At 58.4% G+C, this 25,581-nt stretch overlaps 1 protein-coding gene across 4 annotated transcripts in view; it reads left to right on the top strand.

Moving 5' to 3' along the window:
- Positions 1 to 25,581, top strand: part of GRM4 (glutamate metabotropic receptor 4) — a 98,388-nt gene that overhangs the window by 71,401 nt on the left and 1,406 nt on the right. For 3 of the 4 annotated variants that reach the window (XM_060164135.1, XM_060164134.1, XM_060164136.1), the window contains 4 exons: positions 10,728 to 10,928; positions 11,119 to 11,255; positions 12,769 to 13,704; positions 20,640 to 20,886. In XM_060164135.1, the coding sequence (XP_060020118.1) occupies positions 10,728 to 10,928; positions 11,119 to 11,255; positions 12,769 to 13,704; positions 20,640 to 20,886 (1,521 nt within the window). Of the gene's footprint in view, positions 1 to 10,727; positions 10,929 to 11,118; positions 11,256 to 12,768; positions 13,705 to 20,639; positions 20,887 to 22,727; positions 22,893 to 25,581 lie in introns of all 4 variants that reach the window. The other variant, XM_060164133.1, reaches the window with a different exon arrangement.

Genomic DNA, 25,581 nt, shown 5'->3' with positions numbered 1-25,581 from the left:
GAACATCGCAGTGCTAGAGAACTGGCAGGGCTGGCTTCGTACCCAGGCAGCCTGGCTCTCCAGCTGGTGCCCCACCTGCCTCTCCCACTTCCTTTCCTCCCACGCCCCCAGCCACCGTCTCGCTTGCCCTCAGCTAGCCCTGTATTCTCCACCTGCCTCACTCTGTCTCCCGAGCCAAGCTCCACGCTCACTTCTTCCAGGCTGCCTGGTATCCACACCGGGTGGGCCCACTCTGGTCCCCTCATTGCTAACAGTTTCAATAGCCAGCCTCTGCCTGTCTCAGTCCCTCAGGCCCTGCCCACGATCTCAGCATGAGCGAGTGCCACTCCTGTGTTCCCCTGCCCTTTGCTCTGCCAAAGTCCATGCCTTCCCTCCTCAGGGCAACAGACGGGCCTGATGACCTTCTCAGAGGGTGGGAAGGACCTTCTCATGCTGGGGTCTTACGCTTGGGAAGATCCCATCCATCCTTCAAGGCTGTGTTAAGTTGAATTCCCCTCAGGAATTCCCTGGTGGTCTGGTGGTTAGGACTCCACACTTTCACTGCCAAGAGCTCGGGTTCGATCCCTGGTTGGGGAGCTAGGATCCCACAAGCCGTGCAGCGCGGCCTGCATGAAAAAAAAGTTGAATTCTCCTCAAGACAAGGAATTGAGAGCCAGTCGTTTCTTTGGGAGAGAATCCCAGGAAACATTGGCAGGGGAGGGAAGGCAGACATAAAGGGTGTGATACCAAGCAGGTTACCACTGTGAGCAGCTGGAACTTTACTCCCCCGGGGGCTCTGGAGACAGAAAGGAGCACGCCTGGCAGCCATCCCGCTGGAGGTGTGAGGGAGCTGGGGTGTGTGTACACCAACTCCCGTCAATCATTGCTGGCTGTTCCCAGAGGGTGTTAATTCCTCAGTGCCTCCACATGCCAAATGGCTGGCAAAGAGGGCTTCTGTGGCCAGAGAGTCTCAGAAGAGTGGCAGATACTGGCAGTTGGAGACTGGGCTGGTGTGTCTCAAAGCGGCAAGTGGTCGTGGGCACCCATTCTTTCTCAAATACACAACTGTGCGAGTCCCCCTGAACTGGGTGTGAGTCCTAGTGCTGCCACTTCCTAGCCGTGCAACCTGGGGCAGGTCACTTCTTGAGGCCTCAGTTTTCTCACTGTAAAATGGGGATCATACTACCCACTTCCATTCCCCAGAGCCCTGTCACTAGCAGAGCTGCCTTTCTCATGGTTTCCCAGAGAAGGCGTGGAGGGGATCTGCCGGAAGCACTAGAAGGTGGCCTGCGGGCTGCTCCACACCTGAGCGAGATAGGGGTCACGGAGCAGGGCGTCTCTGCAGCTGTCAAGGCCTGCGGGAGGGCAGTGCCCGCCTCCCACCTCCTCTCCTGGCCCCCTCCCCAGGAGCCCGCAGAGCAGGGCTTGGGAATTAAAGCTGAAAACAAGGTAGATGTGGCATCCGTCTTTTTGACAGGACTGCCAGCCAGGTGATGGCTGAGTGGAGGAAGGCCTGGTTTACGAGGAGATAGGAGAGATTTACTGCCTGCTGCTCCCAGGGGCCGGGAGTACTGAGAGGGAGGGTGGCCGCCTGGCAGCTGGGGATGTGTGGGGAGATGCTGGTCACCCAGCCTGTGCCAGCAGCAATAACAATAACAACAGCTGATATTTATATAGCATTTATTACATGTCAAGCTCTGTTTTAGTGTTTTGCATTTGCTTTTCACAGCAACCCATTTTACAGATGAAAAAACCGAGGCACAGAGAAGTTAAAGACTTTCCCAAGGTCATACAGGTAGAAAATGGCAGAGCTGGGATTTGAACTCTGGCCATCTGGCTCCGGGGATGTCCTGCCTCAGGCCAGCTGATGTCCCAGCCCCAGGGCCCTCTGGCTATTCCAGCCTGGCTTCGTGGCTCTTTTCACCTCCACATTCCTAAAGGAACCTGGGGAAAGGAAGGAAGACCCACATTTGGGATTACCTAGTATGCGCCAGGTTGTGCCGCTCATTAGAGGAACTCACATTTGCCCAAGCCGTCAGCCACCTGGTGGCCACAGGGGTCCTGAGCCCTTCCCCGCAGTGCTGTTTCTTACTTGTTCAGCTGGCGTTTACTCAGAGGCTGACTGTGTCCCCAGCCCTGTGCTGGGCTCTGTGAAGGGGACAGACCTGCCCTGAGGGGCTCCCCCTGCAGGTGGGAGATGATATGGCCTTGGAGACAAGGTGGTACATGATGGTGTGGTCCCAGTAGTCAGAGCTGAGGGCCTCCAGAGAGCTTAATCATGAGACCAGAGAGGACAGATCCAGGAGGCCTCCTGGAGAGTTCTGGGAGACTAGGGATGTTGCACCTTTAAATCAGGAGGTCAGAAGTCCTCACTGGGAAGGTGACTGGGAAAGAGCATGCCGGGCAGAGGGCACAGCATGTGCAAAGGCCCTGAGGTAGGCTCAGGCCTGGCAGGTCTGGGGAGCAGTGAGGAGACCCATGTGCTTGGAGCAGAGAGATCAACAGGTAGGAGATGGGGTCCGAGAGGTGGGGCGGGGTGGCACGGGTCTGTGGGCCTTGTCGGCAATTTGTAAGGATTTAGTCTTTTAATGCCAAATGAGACAAGGCCATGGCAGGGTTTGAGAAAGGATTGACGTGATCAGATTTATGTTATAATGGGCTCACTCTGGCTGCCTCCTGGAGCAGAGATGGGGGTGAGGGCAGAGCTGGAGGTCAGTTAGGGGCCGGGGCTGTAGTCCAAGTGGGAGGTGATGGGAACTTGGAGCAGGTGGTGGCCATGGAGGTGGTAAGAAGGAGTCTGATTCTTTATCAGTTTTGCAGTGTGGCCTCAAGAGTTTGCTAAAGGATTTGAGGTGAGAGAAAGATGGCAGAAAATCAAGGATGACTCTGAGGTTCTTGGTGGTGCACTGAGATGGGGCGGGGGTGGAGGGTCAGGCTTAGCCACGCGGAGATTCCTGGGAGAGGTGGGTGCAAAACCCAGACTGGGGTTGGTCAGGAGAAAAATGGAGGAGAGAAATTGATGACAATGAGTAAGGACAACCCTTCTGAGAAGTTTTGTTGTAAACAGGGAGAGAGGGATGCTAGCTGGGGGAAAAGTGGGGTCAAGAAAGGGTTTCTGTTTAAATGGAAGAAATTAAAATGTATTTCTATGTTGACAGCAAAGATCCAGTAGAGGAAAAACTAGATGCTCCTGGAAGGAAAAGGAGCATGGCTGGGTGATGGGGGAGAAGGGGCATCCACGTGGGGGGTTGGCTGTGACTTCGGCCCCGCGAGCTGCCTCCCCTTCACCCCTGGCCCCAGTCTGACCCTGTCTGGGAGAGCTAAGCCCAGGCCCCTGGGCTGGGCAGAACCAGTGAGGAGTAGAGAATGGCCTTCCCTGGGAGCTGGCCTGTGCAGGTGCCAAGTGTGGCTTTTGCTGCAGGTATCACTCCTCTCTAATGGTCCCGGGAGCCGACCTCATTACAGAAAAGGGGATCGAAGCTCAGAGATGCTAAGCAACTCGGCAGGCCAGTGAGAGGCTGAATGGGGGGTGGGGTGTCGAGCTGCTCCCATCTGGCCGGACGTCCACGTCCTGTTTCTTGAACTAGGGTCTGTGGACATCTGGGGATACGTTCTTGAGGTCAGACTCTCAGCGACCTAGGAGCTCCATGACGATTCTTGAACTTGGCATTTTCATTTGACGGCCTTCTGAAAGCGGTCTTTACAGATTGCAAAGACAACTTCTCTGCTCCTGTGATAATTTGCAGTTGGAAGTAGCTGTCACTGCCGGGGCTTCAGCCTCTGATGTCAGTATTTTCATCCTGGGCCCACATTCATCCTAGGATTATCCTGGGACAGAATTGTTTTCCTTCAAAAGGGGCCTGAGGCTGGCTCAAGTTCGGGGAGCCCTGGGCTGTACCACCACTGAGAGCCAGAAAGAGAGCACCTGGAGGAGTCAGGAGCCACCACCCCCTGCCCCCGCTGCTGGGCAAGACTCTTCCCCTCCCCGCCCCCGAGGCGGTGACCGTTACGGGCCCCCACCCCTAACCCCCCAAGACACTGGGGCTGGCTCAGGGTTCCCCAGGACGGGAGTTGGCGGAGAGCTGTGGCGGAGTTTGGTGGAACAGATCTAGGGGTGGGGGCACCAGGCTGAGTTGTTTAGAGGTGCCCTACCCGGAAAGGAGGGGGAGCCTGCTCTGTGACTTCTGGGGATGCCGGGGTGGTGGAGCCTGGCCTCCGGAGTAGGACTCGGGGACCCTCAGAAAGACCTGCGTGTTCCAGGGAGGTGACGAGGAGAATGGCTCAACCACAGGCAGAGTCAGGAAAGAGGGGGACTGGCCAGGAACCCAGGTGGCAGCTTCCTCCCCCATCTGAGTGTCAGTGGGCGCTGACCTGGGCCCCTGTCCGTGGGGTGGGCACCCCACGCTCATCTTTTGGGGGTCTGGGAAGACCCAGCACGTGCCGGGCTGCAGACAGGTTGGAGGGGCGGCCCAGGGCTGGGGTGGAGGCCTCCAGGGGTGGGGAGTTTTCCGCGGGGAAGTGTTAGGGACGAGAGGAAAACGGAGGCTTAGAGAGCACTACGTATAAGGCATGATGCTGCGTGTTTTACGTCTGCACCTCCTTGAATCCTCTCAGTGGCCCCTCAAGGTTAGTGTTATTACCCTGGATTTACATCTGGGGGACGTAAATTTTACTTGACCAGGGTCATATGGCTGGTCCAGGGCAGAACCACGCACTACAGCTCTCCCTGGGGGTGGGGCATCCTAAGACCCTCTTATCCTGCTCCCTGGAAGTTTGCACAAGGGATGAAAACCGGTGTGTATGTTTGTGCATTTGTATGTAGGTGCAAGTTTATATGTGTGTAGATGTGTGTGGTATGTCCACACACCTACGCCGATTACACGTGTGGACTTGAACCTGTGGGTGTGTTGCCCCAGGTCCCCTCGGCGCTCCCCAGCCCTGCTTTGCCAATGGAGTTAATGTCCCCGGGGGGAGTCTGCAGCCTGAGACTGGTGGGAGTGGGGCTACTTATCCCCTCAGATGGGGCAGCCCTGAGGCATAGGCCACACAGTTTTCTAGAGCCCCCCCACGGGGTTGAGCCTCACACCTGGCGTTAGTGTCTTCCCATCCCTTCCCGTCTCTGCCTCGCTTCCGCACCCCCAATTTGTGCTTCCAGCCATCACCTCCCAGATGAAACACTTGCACTCATATCCTTGTCAGGACCTGCTCGTGGGGCTCCTCAGCGACAGTGAATCTGAATGACCACGTGCTTGTGGGAGTGTCATGCTCCTTGTGTAGCTGTGTATTGGGTTGGCCAAAAAGTTTGTTCGGGTTTCCGTAAGATGTTACAAAAACCCAAACGAGGGACTTCCCTGATGGGCCAGTGGTTAAGACTTCGCCTTCCAGTGCAGGAGGTGTAGGTTCGATCCCTGGTCGGGGAGCTAAGACCCCACATGCCTCGCGCCAAAAAACCAAAACATAAAAACAGAAGCAATATTGTAACAAATTCAATAAAGACTTGAAAAATGGTCCACATCAAAAACAAAAAAAAAATCTTAAAAAAAGCCCAAACGAACTTTTGGTCAACCCAATATATAGAGTATATGTTTATATGGACACTTATGTTCCTACATGTTTGAACATAGATGCGTGCATAGGGATGTATATAAATGCATGCAGGTCTGTGTGTTGCTACACACATATAAATGTGTAGATGTGAAAATACGGGAGTGTATATGTGGCTGATTTTGTATACCTTTATGTGAGGGAGTGTGTGTGTGTGTACACATGAGCCTAGAACTCAGGAGGATTGCGGCTGGGTGGGGTGAGTAGTTGTGGAGAGGTGAGCAGGGAGGCAGGGAGGAACTCTGATTATTTCAACCTTGAAAACTCATTTCAATTACAATTTACAACCTGCAGACAAAGGCTGCAGTCACCGTAGTAACCACAGCTGCGGGGTGGGGGGGGTGGTGGTTTGATGGAGAAAGTCCTCTCCCGGATGGTTCCGGGGCTGGCTGTCATCCGTGGCTAAGCCGAACACATCTCCGGCTCACTGTGCCTTGGGACACAATTAGGACATCTTCAAACTGTTGCTGCTGTCATTGTTGCCATGTGTCTGGAATTTATCTCCTCTAGGAGCTCTCAGAAATGTGTGTCTTGTTTCCTGCCAGAACTGTGGTTCCCCTGTCTGGGCCTGGGGGTCCCAACCACCCATGAAAGGGGATCCTCTGACCCCCCGCTTCCCTCCATGGCCATCTGCCTCCTCCAGCCCTGGAGACAGGGATCCTTAGCTCCTGGTTAGGCCTGGCCAGACAACTGGGGCAAGGCCTGAGCCCCAGAGAAGGGGGAAGGCAGGTCGGGGCTGGATGGAGGGAGAAGAAGGAGGCAGACAGTTCAGGGTGGTGGAAATTCTTTGGGAGCCAGAGAGATCCAGGTTCAAATCCCAGCCACTCACCAGCCAGGCCAATCCCCAGGTGGGTAGGAACACCAGCTGGGAGCCAGGATTCCCTCAAGACTGTGGGTACCTTACTCGACCACCTGCAAATCTCAGTTACCTCCTCTGTGACGGGGGCCAGTCTGGCCTACGTCCCAGAGGCTCGGGGAAGAGGAAGCACCAGCCATGCTGCAGGGTTATTTGCTGAAGAGTCGAGGGTGTGCAGAGAGCTGCACTGGTTATGGGCACAGCTTCCGACGTTCAGCACAGCATGTCTTGACCTTGTTTGACTTGTGTTTGTGATCCCTTCCCCCTCCCCCAAAGGGAGCGCACTTAGGCTCTGTCATTGTTGCTTCCTGTGGGGCTCAGGGGAAGTGCCCTTGGAGTTGGAGGGGTGTGTGTGTGGTGTGTGTGTGTGTGTGTGTAGGGGGTCACACTCAAGGCCCGCTGCTCCCTTTCAAATTAAGGCCCTTTGCAGGACACCTCACTGCCCTGTTATCTCATTTGTAACTGGGGGCAGACTTGAGACAAAAGTCAAGGACGTGAAGGTGTGTTGGGAAATCTCTAGAAGTCCATGGCTGGCACCATGACAACTCTGGGGTGGAGATCCCAAAGGCGCAGTGTTCAAGGGCCGCTGACAGCCCACAGCCCACAGCCCTTCCCACGGGAGCCTCCCCAGGCAGAGGTGGGCTCCCCTGGTGAGGACCTCCTGTGGGGTCATCTGTATTCCAGTGCCAGTGGCTTCGTGACCCCAGTGAGAGCCCGTGGTCCTGGACCTGAGTGGCCCAGGGATGGTTGCTTCAGCTGGACCACTGAGGAGGGACCCCTGGGAAGATAGGGAGAGGAGGGGGCTGAGGGCAGCTCCGCCAGGGTCCCTTAGCCTGGTGTGTCCTTGGCCTTGGGATAGAGCTGCTGCTTCTCTGCAGTGGCTGCAGCCTCCCCGTCCATCCTGGTTAATAATTCAGTCTCTCATCCTGATGAAATGAGGGCGTGATGGGAGCTTTGGAAGCATGGAGCAGTGGGATACAGAGGGCAGGACCTGGGGGCTGGGGGTGATGGTGGGGTCTGGGGCTGGGGCCTTCCATGCAACCCTGCCCCAGGCCCGTCTGTCACCCTTCGGGGACAGGATTGTCCCTTGCGCTTCTCTCCTGGCTCTCAGAAGCTGGGATCAGTAGCCTTGAGTAAGAGGGCAGGCTGCTGAGGCTGGAGAACTTGCCTCTCCTGTCCATCCATCTCTGTTTGTGCCGTGGCCTAGAGAGAGCTTTGCCTGTTAGCAAAGCTCTGCTCTCCCAGGAGCTCCGAGGCAGGCAGGGCTTAGAACTCTTTGTACCCTTGTGTTTAACAAACTTCTGCAGCACCTGGCAAGTACCAGACCCCTCTTTATGACCCGTTGTGAATATAAACCCATTTATCCTCATAGGGACCCTATCCCGACCTATGAGGTAAGTACCATCATTATCCTCATTTTGCAGATGAGGAAACTGAAGCCCGATAGATGAGGTGGCAGGTCCAAGGTCACAGCTAGAGTACAGGGTAGAGCTGGGGTTTCAGCCCAGACAGTCTTGTGTGAATGAAGTGTAGTGGGTAGCCAGGGGCTTAGCTGACCCCTGGGAGAGCCAGGTGAGCCCCCTTGAAGACTACCCTGTCTCCAGCCCCAAGGCCACGCCGTAAAAGCTGAGGGCTCTCTCTGGACCCAGCAGTGCCCCCAGAGCTAACTGGGCATCTGCCCCTAAACTGTCCAGTCTCTGTACTGGGGACCTTTGATCTCTGACCCTGAGGTTGGGGTACTGGAGTCAGTTTCTGACCTTGGTCACAGAGTCTTGGTGGCCAAGACAAGGATATGAGATGAGCCATCAGCTCCGTGGGAGCCCTGGGCGGCAGGGCACAGTGACCATACATTGGCTGAAAATAGAGGAATCTAGGGGGTGATCTGTGGATCCCTGGGGCCTCAACCTGACCCCCCACATGACAGACATGGGACACCCAGGCCCATGGCCCATGGGGTGGGACACAGGTGCAGCCATTCACCCCGCTGGCCGCTGGGGAATTACTTCTGTAAGGTGCAGCACTGGCCCTCTAGCAGGGAGGCATGGGTGTGTGTGTGTGTGTGTGTATGTGTGTGTGTGTGTATGTGTGTGTGTGTGTGTGTGTGTGTGTGTGTGTGTGTGTGTATGAGGGTAAATTTCATTGTCCTGGCCTTGAGGGAGGAGGCTGCAGGCCATGCTGTATGCAGGGGCTGTGGGAGAGGAAGCTGGGGTTCCCTAGCACTCTCCCTTCCTCTCCTCTGCCATCCTCCGGCCCCTGTGTCCTCACCTCAGAGCCCCTGCCCTATCCCGCCCCCCACTTTCCTGCCGTCCCCCTGCAGTCAGGCTCTTACAGTCTCTCAGGTGTAGTGTGGTACACAGGCTGGGAGCTGGAGCACCTGGTCAAATCCAGCTCTTTGTGGTCCTGGAATGCCAGTGAGCTTTTCTGTGCCTCAGTTTTTCCATCTCTATAATGGGGATAATTACTCACCTCATAGCACTGTTCTGAGTATTCAATGACTTAATATATACATAAAGAGCTTAGAAGAGTGCCCGACACAGAGTGGATGCTCCATAGAAGTTAGCAGTCCTTGGATTTCCCTGGTGGCGCAGTGGTTGAGTGTCCGCCTGCCGATGCAGGGTACACGGGTTCATGCCCCGGTCCGGGAAGATCCCACATGCCGCGGAACGGCTAGGCCCGTGAGCCGTGACCGCTGAGCCTGCGTGTCTGGAGCCTGTGCTCTGCAACGGGAGAGGCCACAATAGTGAGAGGCCCGCGTACCGCCAAAAAAAAAAAAAAAAAAGAATCCACCTGCCAATGCAGGGGACATGTGTTCGATCCCTGCTCTGGGAAGATCCCACATGCTGCGGAGCAACTAAGCCCGTGTGCCACAACTACTAAGCCTGTGAGCCACAGCTACTGAGCCCGCGTACCACAACTACTGAAGCCCATGTACCCTAGAGCCACAACTGCTGAGCCCACACGCTGCAACTATTGAAGCCCACGCGCTCTAGCCCGCATGCTGCAACTACTGAGCCCACGTGCTGCAACTACCAAAGCCCACGTGCCTAGAGCCCGTACTCTGCAGCAAGCGAAGCCACCACAGTGAGAAGCCTGTGCACCGCAACGAAGAGTAGCCTCTGCTTGCCACAACTAGAGAAAGCCCATGTGTAGCCCAATGCAGCCAAAAATAAATTTAAAATTAAAAAAAAGTAAACAAGAGCAAGTTAAAAAAAAAAAAAGAAGTTAGCAGTCCTTATTCTTCATCATCATTATTACCCAGGGCCCAGGCCAGGAGCTCCTCCTCCTCCAGAAAGCCTTCCTGGCCTGCTCTGGCCCCGGGACCTCTGTAGCCCACCTTAGAAACCCTCTATTCTGACCACTTAAACATAATAACAATGTGGCTCAGTCAGCTACTCTGTGCCACGTGTTTTCTGTTATCTCATCTCATTCAAGCCTCACAGCACTTCTGTGAGGCAGGATGGTGATCTTTTTACCAAGAGGACATCGAGACCTCCGGCAGCCAAGGAGTTTGCACGGGGCCCAGAGCAGAGGGGTTGGGTGTGGCCAGAGCCCAGGGGGTGAGGATGGGAGGTCACAGTGCCCTAGGGAGCCACTGCTGTTTGCAGTGAGAAGGGGGTGAGTGGGGTGGGTTCCCCATTTTGCAAAGCTCACTCACCGTGGCTAATGGGGGGATGTCACTGACATGGGGGAGGAGTGGATGGGGATGATGGTGCCTTCTGGCGTCTGGGGCATCTGGAAGTCACTGAGGGCATCTGGTGTCCTGAATCTTGAGGGACCTGCGGCAGGTCTCTCACCCTCTCTGGGCCTCAGTTTCCCCACCCATACCCTGTGCTGGGGCTACCCATGGGTGAGCTGCTGTAGGGCACCACTGCCCTCATGGACAGTCACAGCTCCTGCCTGTGTGAGGGCCAGCTGCTCCCGTGTTTGGTCCAAGCCAGGCTGGGGGAGGGCAGGCAAGCACCACGGCCGCAGGGAGACCCGCAGGCTCACTGCCCTCCAAGGGTGATGGGGACAAGGGAGCCTGCCCTGGCTGTTCTGGGGCCTCAGGGCACAGGGTCCAGCGGTACAGTAGTGAGGGCAGCAGACCTCAGGACCATTCCCCGGGCCCTCCACAAGACCATCTCCTGGGGTGATGGAGCGAGCACTGGGCCAGGGGCCCGGAGACCTAGGTGTGCCCAGGTGGGCTCTCTGGGCCCCAGGGCACACCTGGGTATGCTGTGGTTCCCACCATACACCTGTGAGGATGGTGGGCCTCATGGGCGCCCCCACTCTGAATATTTCGTTGCAGGCCGTGAGCGCATTGGGCAGGACTCGGCGTACGAGCAGGAGGGGAAGGTGCAGTTTGTGATCGACGCCGTGTACGCCATGGGCCACGCGCTGCACGCCATGCACCGTGACCTGTGTCCGGGCCGCGTGGGGCTCTGCCCGCGCATGGACCCTGTGGACGGCACCCAGTTGCTCAAGTACATCCGCAGCGTCAATTTCTCAGGTGGGGGCACCACCCAACCCTGGGGAAGGGGTCCTGGGGCTCCATGGGGTGGGAGTGCGCGGGGGTCTCTTCAGATGCTTCCAAGGGGTTCCATACAGAGGTGTCTCTGCCCTGGGCTCACGATCCTTCCTGACTCTGGGTGAAGGCTCAGCAAAGAAGCTGAGCGTGTGACCCCCACGGGCCCCCGCAGGCATCGCGGGGAACCCTGTGACCTTCAATGAGAACGGAGACGCACCTGGGCGCTATGACATCTACCAGTACCAGCTACGCAACGGCTCTGCCGAGTACAAGGTCATCGGCTCCTGGACTGACCACCTGCACCTCAGAGTAAGCACCTGGAGGGAGGGCAGCGAGGGGTCCCGGGGGGCTAGGCGGCGGAGAGAGGCCACCCCAACCCAGGGAGGGGAGGCCAAGGGGAGGCAGCCGCCGACTAGCCCTGCCCCCCGGGTTTGCTGCTGCCAACTTGGGGCTTCCTTCCATGCCCCACCGTAGACCTCAGAGGGCCCTGAGCCCCCCAACCCTGAAACAGAAGAACAGGGTGGCTGGGCTTCTGCTGCCCTTCCTGCCCCTGCGCTTTCCCTTGGCCTGGGGTCTTCTTGCCTGCTGCCCCTTCGCAGGGCAAGAACTCTGGATAGATGAAGTCACGCTGGAGTTCAGGGGCTCAAAGTTTTGGGGGGATTCGGAGGGGAGAGAGGTGAGGAAGGGGAGGGCTGTGTCTGGACAGAGGAGGACGACGTCTTAAGGCAAAGAGCACAGCCTGCTGTTCTCTAAGCATGAACTCTCCTAAGAGCCACTTTTTTTTTTTTTTTTTTTTTTGCGGTACGCGGGCCTCTCACTGTTGTGGCCTCTCCCGTTGCGGAGCACAGGCTCCGGACGTGCAGGCTCAGCGGCCATGGCTCACGGGCCCAGCCGCTCCGCGGCATGTGGGATCCTCCCGGACCGGGGCACGAACCCATGTCCCCTGCATCGGCGGGTGGACTCCCAACCACTGCGCCACCAGGGAAGCCCAGAGCCACTTATTTAGAACTGATGCTTTGAATACGGCTCCCAAGTGTAGTCAGGTTCCCTTTGCCCAGTGCCTGGAGCTCTATGGGGCTCTCGCTTACTTTCCAGAACTTTGTGACACATTCAGCAGGGCGTGCCAGCTTCTATCGCCTCTTAGCTTGCAGCAGTTGTGTCTTCAGAGACACGTAACAGTGAGTAGCACTCATTTAGAGCAAGATGCAAAGAAACGCTAACCTGTGGGCACACATTAGTGGTCCTGTGATTGACTCTTTATTCGTTCTCTTCTGAACCCAAGTCCCTGTGCCGCCTGGAAGAGGCCCGGTGGGCTGAGCCGTAGCACGTTTCTTCTTGAGGGTGCACAGGAGTCACCTGCAGGGTCTTGTTGAAACTCAGATTCTGTGTCCGTGGGTCTGGGGTGGACCAAAAATTTCCATTTCCAACAAGCTCCTGGGTGATGCTGATGTGGCCGGTCTGGGGACCACTTTGCATAGCAAGGCCTCATGGGGCTGGGAGTCGGGACTGCTGGGTCCTCTCCACTCTGCCATGTGACCCTAGGTTGTCACTGCCGGTCTCTGGGCGTTTCTCCATACGACCCTTGGGAGTTTTGTATTCGAGCAGGATCCCCCGTGGTCAGCTGGGTCTGGACCCTGCCCCGGGGAGCTTATTTAAATGCAGCTGCTGGATTCAGCTGATCCTGGCAGGGGCCGGGCAGCTGGATTTTACCCATCTAACTAAAATCACTAACTAAGTGATTCAGATTGGTGCCACCAGCGGGGCGGTCCAGGGCACTTGGCGGCATGTCCTGAGGCCCTCTCCTCTGCACTGTTGTTGCCAGATAGAGCGGATGCACTGGCCAGGGAGCGGGCAGCAGCTGCCCCGCTCCATCTGCAGCCTGCCCTGTCAGCCAGGTGAGCGGAAGAAGACGGTGAAGGGCATGCCCTGCTGCTGGCACTGCGAGCCCTGCACGGGGTACCAGTACCAGGTGGACCGCTACACCTGCAAGACATGTCCCTACGACATGCGGCCCACAGAGAACCGCACGGGCTGCCAGCCCATCCCCATCATCAAGCTTGAGTGGGGCTCACCCTGGGCCGTTCTGCCCCTCTTCCTGGCTGTGGTGGGCATCGCGGCCACGCTCTTCGTGGTGGTCACCTTCGTGCGCTACAACGACACGCCCATCGTCAAGGCCTCGGGCCGCGAGCTGAGTTACGTGCTGCTGGCGGGCATCTTCCTGTGCTACGCCACCACCTTCCTCATGATCGCCGAGCCCGACCTGGGTACCTGCTCTCTGCGCCGGATCTTCCTGGGGCTGGGCATGAGCATCAGCTATGCGGCCCTGCTCACCAAGACCAACCGCATCTACCGCATCTTCGAGCAGGGCAAGCGGTCGGTCAGCGCCCCGCGCTTCATCAGCCCCGCCTCGCAGCTGGCCATAACCTTCAGCCTCATCTCCCTGCAGCTGCTGGGCATCTGCGTGTGGTTTGTAGTGGACCCCTCCCATTCGGTGGTGGACTTCCAGGACCAGCGGACGCTCGACCCCCGCTTCGCCAGGGGCGTGCTCAAGTGTGACATCTCGGACTTGTCGCTCATCTGCCTGCTGGGCTACAGCATGCTGCTCATGGTCACGTGCACCGTGTACGCCATCAAGACGCGCGGAGTGCCCGAGACCTTCAATGAGGCCAAGCCCATCGGCTTCACCATGTACACCACCTGCATCGTCTGGCTCGCCTTTATCCCCATCTTCTTTGGTACCTCGCAGTCGGCTGACAAGGTGAGTGGCAGGGGCTGGGGGTGGGTGAGGGCGGCAAGCAGGGGGCAGCCTCCTGGGGCTAGTTGGCCTCTCACCTTGCTCTGGAAGTGCCTTCATTCCTGCCTCATTCTGTCTTCTCTCCGTCTCAGGTTTCTCTCCAGGTTCTGGGTTTCTCTCCTCTCTCTCTCCCTTTCTCTTCTCCTGCCTCCTCTCCCGTTTCTCTCCGCCCCCCACCACCTTCCGCTGCCTCATCTCTCTCCTTCCCGCTGCTTCCCACCCTCTCTCTACCCTCCACCTCTCCTCTCTCCCTCTCCTCTCTCTTTCCCTATCTCTCCATCCCTGCCTCTCCTGCCCCACCTTTTCCCCCTCCCCATCTCCTTCCCACCTTCCTCTCTCCTCTCTGCCAGCCTGGGATGCTGCCCCCGCTTTCATTCTTGTTTTTGGCTGTGCCACGTGTCTTGTGGGATCTTAGTTCCCTAACCAGGGATCAAACCCCGGGCCCTCGGCAGTGAGAGCGTGGAGTCCTAACCACTGGACCGCCAGGGAATTCCCCATTCTTTTCTATACGCTCCCTTACCTCTCTCCCTACTCAGCCCATCTTCCTTTCTGTCCACTCCTCTTTTCTTCCTCCTCTCTCCACCCTCTTCTCTGCCCTTGCAGGATCCCCATGGGTCCCCGAGGTGGGTGATGTATTGGGCACTCGCTCCCTCTCTCCCTGGCCCCAAGCCACCCCAAAGGCCAGGTGGGGATACCTGGCAGCATCAGCTGAGGGTCCACCCTCCACTGGCTGGAGCTGCCGATGAGCTGCCTCTTGCTGGCTCTGTCAGGCCATCCTGCCAGCCTGGCCTGAGGGTCTAGATACACCCCAAGGGCCCCGTGGACTCTGCCCACATCACTGCCCCAGCGCTGCCTGGGTGCTGGGGGGTTTTATCTTGAAGGATTGGGAGTCACTGAAGTCAGAGGCCAGAGATAGGGAGAATCAGAGGGACCGAGGACCCCAGCTCTGTGTCTAACTGTGGGATCCTGGGCAAGCCAGCTGGCCTCTCTGCTTCAGTTTCTTCATCAACAGATTGGGGCTATGACCCTTCCTCTGCAGGCCTTACAGGTGTTGTAACAATCACACAACATGAGGGGTGTAAAAGCCGTTTACCCACCGTAAGGAGGCTGGGGCTGGGGAGGAGGGTGGAGGGGACGAGGTCAAGGGGTAGACAGAGCACATGGTGTAGGACCCAGAGGCTGTGAGAAGGTTGGTGGCTTTTACCGGGAGTGAGAAGCGAGCCGCTGCGGGGTTCTGAGCAGGGAGGGATGCGTTGGGACATAGGTTTAAAAGGATCCCTCTGGCTGCTGGGTGGAGCCCTGCTGGAGGTGGTTGTAATGATCCCGAAGGGAGCTGCTGGCAGCAGGAGTGGTGAGGTGCGGGGGATTCCTACTGTGTCAGGGGGTGGCGCTGGCTGGGTTTCCGATGGAGTGCATGTGGGATGAGAGGCGCAGGGGGGAGTCAGGATGACTCCACAGTCGTTGGTGTGAGCGATGGGAAGGAAAGAGTGTCTGCACTGGGGTGGGGGGGTGCGGGGCGGGGTAGAGACGGCAGCGGAGCCTATAGGGGGCGGAGATCCGGAAGTCCTCTGGAGGTGCTGAGTTTGGGATGCCCGTGAGACGTCCAAGTGCAGCTGTTGAGTCAGTGGTTGACTATGTGGGTCTGGGGTTCAGGGACGAGGGCTGGCTTAGATCTGTACCTGGGGGAGTCGCCATCCTGTGGGCAGCCCTTAAAGGGTGAGCCTGGGTGTGAGCTCCAACAGAGATGCCTGGCCTCAGTGAGGCGGCCGTCAAAGCACCCACGGAGGGCTGCTTGTCTTGCGTTAGGCACTTCACCTGGTGGTCAGCAGACACCACAACAGTGGGCTCGGGTGGATTCACCATCCCTGCTTACAGGTGAGCACGTGGAGGCACAGAGAGGTGAAGTGACTTGTCTAAGGTCACACAGCCAGCAGGAGGCACGGCTGGACTGCTTGAACCTACTCTAACTCAGGAGCCCCTCCCAAGCCCACACCACTCCCTGCAGCTCTGGGGCACCTCTCCCCCTGGGTCTTCCTTGGTAGGTGCCCACCCCTTCTCCAGCAGCTCCTCAAGTGCAGGAGCTGCGCCCTCCACCCCAAATCCCTTGGGTCTGGTGCAGAGAGGCCTGTGGCCTGTCTTCCAGTGGTGACCCAGCCAGACCTTGAGGCTGGCAGTGAGCGCCCCGAGGTCTGAGACCAGACCTGGCTCCAGGCCACCCTGCACACTTGAGCCAAAGCCACTGCCACTGAGGAACAGCTCGGACAGTGGGCTGGGTCTCCACCCCCAGCAGGCCAGCGAGAGGCCTTCCCCGCTGAGGGCAGGCGCAGGCAGAGGCCCGCACGCCCCGCAGCGCCCAGGGGGCCCATGGAGCCATCAGGGGAGGCCGCCCACGCCCCAGGAAGCTGGCAGCTTGAGACATTACCCTCAACAATCCCAGGAGGCCCCTTCCCTCGCCTCCTCAGGGTGTAAAGGTGCACAGCCAGGTGGCCGACAGCATGGTGGTTCAGGCCCTTGCTCTGCCTTCCCATAACTTCCCCTGGCTGCCTGCCAGCACGCTGCTCCCAGTACGGTCCCTGTCATCCTGGTACCAGACCCTCCCACCGCCAGGCGCTGGGGCCCAGCCCCCCTCTCGGCACCCTCCCCCCATCTCTCCAGGCCACCCCACCTGCCTCTGATTTCTCCCTTTTTAGGAGGCTCCTCTCAGTACAGATTATGAAAAGGAGCCTCTGAGATGATCTCCTCTGAGGCCCAGAGAGGTCGAGGGACCTGCCCAGGGTCGCAAAGCAGGCTGGCCCACACCACCGTATGGTCCTGAGACCCAGCTCTGCCCCTGATGGCATCAACATGGGATACGCCCCCTCCTTCTCTGGGCTTCTGAATGAGGCGAGGGTGGGGAGGGGAGCTCTGAAGTCCCTCCAGTTCAGACCACCAGGCTTCTTAGAGGCTCAGGCAACCCTGGGGCTCTATCTGTGCTGTGTCATGTCTGAGCTACACACAGCCCCAGTGACTGCCGGGTCCTGGGTGCTAGTGTGTGTGTGTGTGTGTGTGTGTGTGTGTGTGTGTGTGTGTGTGTGTGTGTGTGTAGGTGGAGTGGGGCTACTATGGGGGGTTGTGTTATGGGTACAGAAGTGTGTGTGTAGAGGATGTGTGTGTGCCTTTCTGTGCACATTGAGCAGTGGATGGGCAGTGTGTGTGTGTGTGTGTGTGTGTGTGCAGATTGAGTGGGGATGGACAGGTGTGCACTGAGGGGTCATGGCTGCTAGGATGTATTTGGGTGTGCAGATTAAGTGTGCGTGCTCAGCAGTGTATGTGCAGATGTTTGAGTGTAGGTGTGTGTGTGCACAGGTGTATGTGTGTGTTCAAGTATGTGTGCAGGTGTGTTGAGGGCCTCTGTGTGTGCGCACACGTGTGTGTACCCAGGTACATGAAGGGGTGTGTGTGTGAGAGAGCCCAGGTGTATCTGAGTCAGGTAGGAGTGTGCGGCTGTGAGTTCAGGTGTGTGTGTGTGAATGCAGAGGCGCATGGGTACATAAGTGTGGATGTGTGAGCATCTATGCGTGCCCTGGTGTGTGCGCACGCGTACTTGCAACCCCGCCTGTCCCTCAGGCTGCAGGTGGCGCCGAGCGAAGCTGTCCGTGTTGCTCTGGCGAGCAGGTGACCGGATCTCCCACGTTGGCCCGGATTTCCAGGGCTCACCTGCGTAGCCGCGTGCCGTTACCCTGAGCTGACTGGGGCATCGTCTCTCCACCGGTTGGGGTAACTGATCAGCCAGGCTGGGGCGGGCCGTGGCCTCAGACGCCGGCCAGGTTGTGGGGAAGGTCATTTGTCTGGTTTGTTAAACTGAGGATCTCAGGACCCACCAGGGTCAGCCTGGGCAGAAACACGAAGCAGGCGGACTCCTCCGTGCCCCCCACCAGACCGAGCACAAAACAGGAACTTCACTGTCCACCTCCACAGCAGCTCCTTTCTTTGCCTTTTGCCCCACCCCAGGTGACCTCTGTCCTCTTCCATCAAGCCCAGCTCTGACAACCTGCTTCACTCTGGGGAGCAGCGACTCGTGAGGCTAAGGCAGGATTCCTTGCAGAGGACGGAGTGTAGCAAGGGCCTGACCAAAGTCCAAGAGGGGAGCAGGCAGGGTGGCAGTTCAGGCTGGAGGATGGGTGGATGGGAGAGAAGGTGAAATCACATCCTGGAAGCCGCCTCTTACTCTGCATCCGTGCGACACCTGCATCTGCGCCTGGGCCCCATCCCCGTAGGCTAGAGGTTTCAGAGGACCGCTGCTTCTCTGACAGGGTTAACACACTACCACCTCCTGGTGATGACATGCACCTTCACCCCAGGGGGCCCAGAACAATGCTGGAGCCAGTGGTGGGGTGAGAACTCCAGACCCTGGGGCAAGGAGAGGGGCTGGGGGTGCGCAGCCCCACTTCTGTGCACAGGGCCAGCCGCCCCCAGCCTGGGCATGGCTAGAGGAGCCCCCAGGGCCCATGCTGGCGGGGAGGGGCCCCCGCGGGGGGGGGCAGCTTTGTCCAAGTTTGATCTCTTTACACCCCTCCTTGTATTTTGTGTGCAGAAAGGCTCCTAGGCTGAAAAACAGATTAGAACAGAGCCCCGAGGCCTGTGCTCAGGGCTGGCTCCATGGTTTTCAGGGACAGGAGCCAAATGAAAACGCAGGCCCCTTGTTCAAAAATTATTCAGGATTCAAGCTGGCGGCCGCAAGGTGTTAAACCGAGCGTGCGTGCCCACGGAGCGGACTCTGCCTATATTGGTGGAGGGGGTTCAGCATCCCTCAGTGAGTCAGGGCCGAGTGAAATCTGGAACCCAGCCCCCTGACCCCCATATAGGGCTGTGTCCACTGCAGGCCTCGCTCTGCCCAGAGAGGGTACTTGACCCCTGTCCCACCATCCCCATATTGGCCCAACCATACCTCCTTCCCATCAACAAGTTGGGGGCAAAAGACCTAAGATGGATATCTGCCCTGGAAATACACCCTTATACTCAAGAACCCCCAGTGCAAAAGGAGAGACACCCCTGCCCTCAGGAACCCCCAGTCTAATGAGGGAGACACATTTGTCCCCACGGGACCCCCAGTCAATAGTGAAGACCCAGATAACAAGCCCGTCCTTGCTTAGCCCAGATTTCCACTGTCTTCTCCAAGGGCCTGTTATGATATCCTGGAGACTGTCCCCCTTCACTCCTTCCTCCCTGGCCCGCAGTGCCATCCAGGGGGTGGGAGAGGTGGCCAGCACCCTCCTACTGGCTTGTCATGACCTCTCCCGGTCCACATGCCAGGCGGCAGCACTGTGCCTGTTGGTGAGAGTGTGGGTTGCGTGTGAGGACAGAGGGGTGTGTGCTCACTAGGAAACAAGCTCTCATTTCCCCAGGCCTGTGACATTTTCTGAATGGTGGCAAATGAAACAGCCTCTCTACACGCCCAGCCTCCTTCCCCCACACCCTGCTCTGGTGCCCTGTAAGTTTCATGTGGCCTCACAGTCTGCACTTGGGTAGCCTCATGGTTTGGGTGAGGTAGGTGCTATTATCCCATTGCGCTGTTGAGAAAACTGAGGGCCGGAGAGGGGATGAGACTTCCTCAGTGTCACACACCTCTCTCCTCTCAGACCCTAGAGCTTCTCCAGCCCCTCTCCCAAAGGAGACCCGGGGAAGGGTGGCTGGGATGAAGGCCTTCAGATCCAGGTCATGAGGTATTTATGAGAGGGGCGAGAGATGGGGAGGAATGTGAGAATGGGAGGACCTGGCCCTTCCTTTCGGGAGACTTCCAGATGAGCTCAGGGCTCCTGTGACCTCAGGAGGCAAGTCCAGACCTCGGTCCCCCACTTCTGGGCTGGGTGCAAGGAGTGAAGGCTATCATGGGGGATTGGCTAGAGCTGAGAGTCAGGGAGAGCTTCCTGGAGGAGGTGGTACATTAGCCAGGCCCCAGGGGAGGGGCCCAGGCCCGGAAACGGCAGGTCTGGGGGCAGAGCATTTCCTGCTTTCCCACACCCAGACCTGGGACCCACAGCCTGGGCTTCCCCTGGCCCCACCCTGGCTGAGGGGGCCAGAGGGGCAGCTGAGGCCTGGAGGAGCCAGAGGGAGGGAGGAGGTGGGGAGGGCATCCCAGGCGAGGGTGGTGGGAATTGTCGGGCCCTGCCTGGAAGGCCCCACTATTGAAGAATGGATTACCCGACACCCAGATTAATGGACTTTCATTTTGCTAAACATCTGTCAACGTTAGTGCTGGTGAGTGAGCGTGAAATGAGCTTTGACTGGGCTGCCGTCAGTGGATCATGGTCAGGCCGCAGCTCCTGTGCCGGCGGCCTGCTCTGCGCAGGGTGGCATGTGGGGGGCAGTCACCGAATGGGGGGCCTGGCCAAGGGGCTGTGCCACGGCCACTGGGAGTTACTACAAGGCACCGGCAGATGTTTATCTCACTTCTAGCCCTGTGCAGGGGGCGCTTCCCCCAAGGAGGATCAGCTGTCCCCTGAGGGCCCCTCCCCAGGGGCCTCTACCCAATAGCACATAACAGTGGTGAACACTTCTGTGCACTGACCATGTGCCAAATATTATTTTACATGTTTTTACCATTTATTAAGTCATTTCAAACTCACAACAGCCCTGTGAGGAAAGGGCTAGAATTATCATGCCCATATTATACCCGAGGAAACTGAGGCCCAAGGATGTGACTTGTCCCAGACCACACAGTGACAGTGGTGAGCCGGGCTGAATCCAGGGGTTCTGGTCTAAAGTCCCAGCTCTGTACCACAACTCCCTTCTGCCAGCGGGACACAGGGCGGTCCCCGGGTTTGTACCCCACTGTGTCTGTCTAGGGCGTGGGCTTCAGACAGGGCCCCCGAGAGGCCGGGGCGGAGCCCGCCCTGACACCGCCCCCGGCCCGCCCCCAGCTGTACATCCAGACGACGACGCTGACGGTCTCGGTGAGTCTGAGCGCCTCGGTGTCCCTGGGGATGCTCTACATGCCCAAGGTCTACATCATCCTCTTCCACCCGGAGCAGAACGTGCCCAAGCGCAAGCGCAGCCTCAAAGCCGTCGTCACCGCCGCCACCATGTCCAACAAGTTCACGCAGAAGGGCAGCTTCCGGCCCAACGGCGAGGCCAAGTCCGAGCTCTGCGAGAACCTGGAAGCTCCAGGTGAGTGCCTGGCCCCGCTCCTCTCCCCCTGGGCCCACCCAGGCCCCCGTCCCCTTCCTGGAGAAGGTCAGCCCCCCCCAAGTCTGGACCAATGAGGGCACTGGGAGAGCCCTGAGGCCGCAGGTGAGCCGTCCCCACCCAGAGGCGAGGCTTGAGGCTCTAGCTTGGCCCCCTCTGCCCCACTCTGTCCGGGTAATGGGGTCTCTCCAGGTCCCGCTCCACACACCCCCTGCTCCGCTCTAGCCTCTCCTTTCCAGGGATCCCTGCCTACCTAGGGAGAGGCGGGGGGTGGGGTGGGGGGGTGTTGGGGGGGCCTCGGTTCAGGCAGAGTGACCTGAGACTTCGGGATTTCTCTGCCCTGGAGTCCGCATCTGGGCCTGTGCCCTTTCAGTCTCCCTGGGGAAGGGATCGTCTGGAGGGCCGCTGCTCTGGGGCCCTTTGGTAGCCTGGGAGCTGTGGCCCTGGTGCCAGAGCAGTTGAAACCCCTCGGCTGGCTTTGCCCAGCCGCCCCCTGGCAGGACCCTGAGAGATGGGGACTCAGGATACGGGCCCTGGGATGGGTAAGTAAGGGCTGGGGCCGGGAGGAGGGCCCGCAGAGCTGTGGTTCTCAGGGGGGTGTCCAAGGAGACCTCAGCTGTAGAGGGTTGTGCTTTGAGAGGGCTGGGGGAGGATGTGGGACCCTTAGCATCTGAGGGGCAGACCCAAAGCCTGTGCAGGACTTGGTCCCTCAGTGGTTGAGGGATGTGTACAGGAGGGAGCAGGGCCACCATCTTTGCTTACCTTCCTGTGCCCCCTGGAGCCAGCCCACAGTGTGACGAGAAGGGACAGAGAGGAGAGAGGGGCAGGGCATGTGAGGGGCAGGTTAGGCCTTGGGGGACCAGTAACAGTGGTGACCATTTCTTGAACCCCAACTGTGGGCCACACCTGCCAGGAATCAGTTTTCATTTTCACAGCAACCTTGAAAGCAGTGATCTTTAATTATTTGCTGCTACAGGTGAGGAAAAGGAGGCTCAGAAAGGTGAGGGACTCACCCAGGCCACACAGCAGCAGGTGGTATCCCCGCTGCCTCTGAGCAGAGACCGAGGCCTCCAACCTGTGGGCTGGGCCTCCATGGGCCTCTGGTTGCTCCCAGGTAGACAGGGTTGAGGGGTTGCTATGGTCACCCTGCCCCACTGCACACCTGACTCCCTCCCTGGACACCCTGTAAGTGTCCAAATGGTTAACATGGCAGCTCCTGCTGCCTCCCTGCTCTCTGATAGTCTTGGGGGGCTTCCGTTGGTGGGGGAGGAGGAGAAGAGCCCCTCTCCCCAGGAGAGTTTCAGATCCTGGTGGCACCTGGGGTTAGCACTCTGCTTTCTCCCTCTAGTACTGGGGGAAAGGCCAGAAGTGGACACTGTTGGTGGCAGCAGGAGGGACATTGGTGAACATAGGCTCCAGAGAGGAACCCCTTTGTCACCCACCAAGAGATCAGGAGAAACAGGAGACCTCCCCTCGCAGGTGTGTTTGGACTGGGACAGCCCCTCTTACAGGCTCCCCGCGCTGGGGCTCTGGGTGAAGCATCTTCCATTCTCAACATCATTCCCACGTGTAGAAGGAATATCAGCCGTGCAAAGGAGGAAAGTAGCTTCCCACATCCAAGCAGGATTTTTCACTTCCCAGAGCTCCCTCCCCTGTGAGTGATCTTCACAGCAGTCCTGTGAGGCCCAGATTGGGCTGAGGCCCAGAGAGGGTGAGTGACTCTCCTGAAGTCACATAGCAAGGTGGTGACTGGCTGGCCCCACCCAGTGTCTTTCCCTTGACCCTGACTTCATATGGCCTCCCTCTCTCTCTGTGCTGAGCAGTGTACCTGGCTTCCAGCACCACCACCCCCCCTTTGATGGACACCCCTGATGACTCTGTTGGCCACACCCTCCACCAGATGACATCTGGTTCTCTCCAGTCCTGCTCTTCCTCCCAGAGCACCAGCTTCCCTGTACCTACAGCCTGGGGCTCCCTTCAGATGCCAGGTGGGCCCTCTACTTGCGACGGGAAGGGACAGTGTCTTTGTGGGCCTCCCCATCTCTGGCCTTTCTCGTCCACGCAGATGTGCAGAAACCCCCACTGCCGCCCCTGACCAGGCCCTTCTATCCTACGCACGGACCCCTCGCCACTCCCTGCCCCAAGCTCCTGACTTAGATTTCCTCCTTCCCACGGAGACTCGCCCTTGCTGGGTCCCATCCCTCCAGGCCCTACTCTGCTCCAGGGCTCATGAGACTGAGTGGGACATCAGCCCTCTGGAGACCATGGGTATCTAACAGGAGATAGCACCCTGACCCCAGAGGGTGGCCCTCATGGTGCTGTGACAGGCCAGAGGGTACCACAGGGACAGGGCTGTCACAGAGAGCGCTGATGTTGCCTCACTGACACTGTTGCCTCTGCCTCTGCTCAGACTGGTCACCTGGGGACAGGGGACAAGGAGGGGTGTGCAGGCGAGGGGAGACCCAGCCTTCCCAGCCCCTGCTTCCTGTGAGGGAAGGGTGAGAGCTGCCCCTCCCCATGGCCCCCTGCACTGAGGACCAGAGGCCAGTGCCCCTTGCCCCCACCGTCTCAGCTCGGTGACAACAGGGGCCGTGGAGGCGCTGGGCAGGAGCTGGGTGATTAATTCTGGGAACAGCCAGATGGAGGGGGTGTGAGCGGGAGGTGCAGGGAGGTGTCACTCCCGTGGAGCAGGGACATTTTTCACTCTGTCCCTGGCAGGCCACGTATCTTTAAACAAACAACAGAATAAATAATTCAGGGACGCGATTGCAGGCAGATTAGGCAAGGAAACATGGGGCCGACAAATGGGGGCTGACAGCTCGTGCCTGCCGCTGCCCAGCTAATTGTTATCTGAGGCGGTGGGGACTGAAAGCCAGCAGCCAGGGCCTGTCGTCGGTGAGGGATGGATTGGGGCCCTCTGCCCACACCCTCCCCCTCCCCGCATGCTGAGGCTGCCCCTGGGGTGTCGCTGTCCCCATCCTGTCCTCATCACTTGTTATTCAGCCCTGCCCCTTCGCCTACCATTCTGCAGGGTTTAGAGAGTATTTCTAGCCATGCCGCGGCTGAGAGCAGCTAAGGGTTTACGATCACCCCATCTTACATGAGCGAGCTGAGGCTCCGAGAGGTTCAATTTGTTAGGAAGGCCGCGTGGCAGGTGCTGAGATCCCCCACGCCAGTGAGGGCAGGGCTGGACCTCAAGTGTCCTGACTCTTGGGCGGAACTCTTCCTTTTGAGCCTCACAGCTCCTGGGGGCCCCGGGCAGAATCATTGCTCCCATTTTCCAGACGGTCAGACTGAGGCTCTGCTGAAGGACTCTGGGGCTCCTAGCTTATAGCTGAGGGCCCAGTGTGCTTCTAGGTTCTGAAACCTACAGATTGGGTTTTTTAGAGGAGGCAGCTCTGGTGTTTGAAGGAGAAGAGGGGCCCAGCTGTCCCTCACCTCCCCGCCACTTTCTCTCGTCCCTACCGCTCTCGGTGCCGCTACGGCCACCCTCAGGCTCCCGTTTCCCTGCAGTCAGTGGAGATTTTGCCGCTGCTGCTGCTGAGGTTTTCCTTCACCTCTGAGCCAGGAGCTGCTGACAGGTTTACAGGTTTAGAAACTCAATAATTATCAGTTCACCCAAGGGGTGATGGAGCCCTGGGGAATTGATTCTCACCAGCCTGGCCTGCGGGCCCGTGATTCACAGAGCCAGCTGCCGGCTCTTTTCCTGGTGGTGCGGGAGAGAGTGGGGTGGAGAGGTGGGGGTGGCCAAAGCCCCGCAGGAAAAGAAGTCTAGGCACAAAGGGCTACGCCCCTCCTGCTACTGGCAGGGAGACCACAGCCTCGCAGGGCAGGGGAGGAGCTGCTTGAAGTCACAGAGGGAGGCTGAAGCCCTGGTCTCCCACCTTCCGCCTCCTTTTCAGCACCTTCTGCCACCCCCAGGTCCCAGCCTCCTGTCGCTCAGCTCTCTTCCCCTGGTGCCCCCCAGCCCAGGCCCCTCCTTAATGGTGCCCGGTCTGTGCTCCTTCTCCGCTCTTGGTCCTCCAGCATCCTGGAGGGACCTGGGCCATTTTAGAAATGAAGGTGGGCATTCTTCACAAACTGTAAGGCGCTGTGCTGTGTCCTTCATGTTGTCTTGTGTGTCGTGGGCACCATTTCCTTCCAGTAGCACCTGTCCAGATGGCATCTAAAACGTGAAACTTCCCTGCCCAGTGACTGTTCATCTTCCGCTTGAATATTTCTGCTGACAGGGAACATTTCAGCTCACCTACCGCACAAAGCGACCCACTCCACCCTCAGCTCAGGCCAGGAGAGAGTTCTTCCTTTAGCTGAGCTGCACTCTGACCCTCATGCCCCCGCACTGGTCCCATGGTGTCCCCTCTGCTCACCCCACCCCGGCACCTTTGCTTCTTCCCACAATCGGGGGACCCTCTGAGAGGGTGACACAGCAGTCCTACCTGTATGAGTGGGCTTCTAGTTACGCTGGTGTGACAAAGAGGCCCCAGGACAGAGTGGCTCAAATCAGACAGATGTTTGTTTCTTTCTGATAGCGTAGTGCATGGGGAATGGGCAGGTGCAGGGACCCGGGTTCCTTCCATTTTGTCATTTCATCAGCTCCGAGAGGGTTGTCCTCATCATCGTGGCCGAGGCTGGTTGACCTCATATGTCTGTTCTGGCCCTGGAAGGGAAAAGAGAGGA

The sequence above is a fragment of the Lagenorhynchus albirostris genome, chromosome 10 (assembly GCF_949774975.1).
Source record: "Lagenorhynchus albirostris chromosome 10, mLagAlb1.1, whole genome shotgun sequence".
NCBI lineage: Eukaryota > Metazoa > Chordata > Mammalia > Artiodactyla > Delphinidae > Lagenorhynchus > Lagenorhynchus albirostris.
Note: the sequence above shows the minus strand (reverse complement) of the source record. Positions and strands in the feature narration are given on the sequence as shown.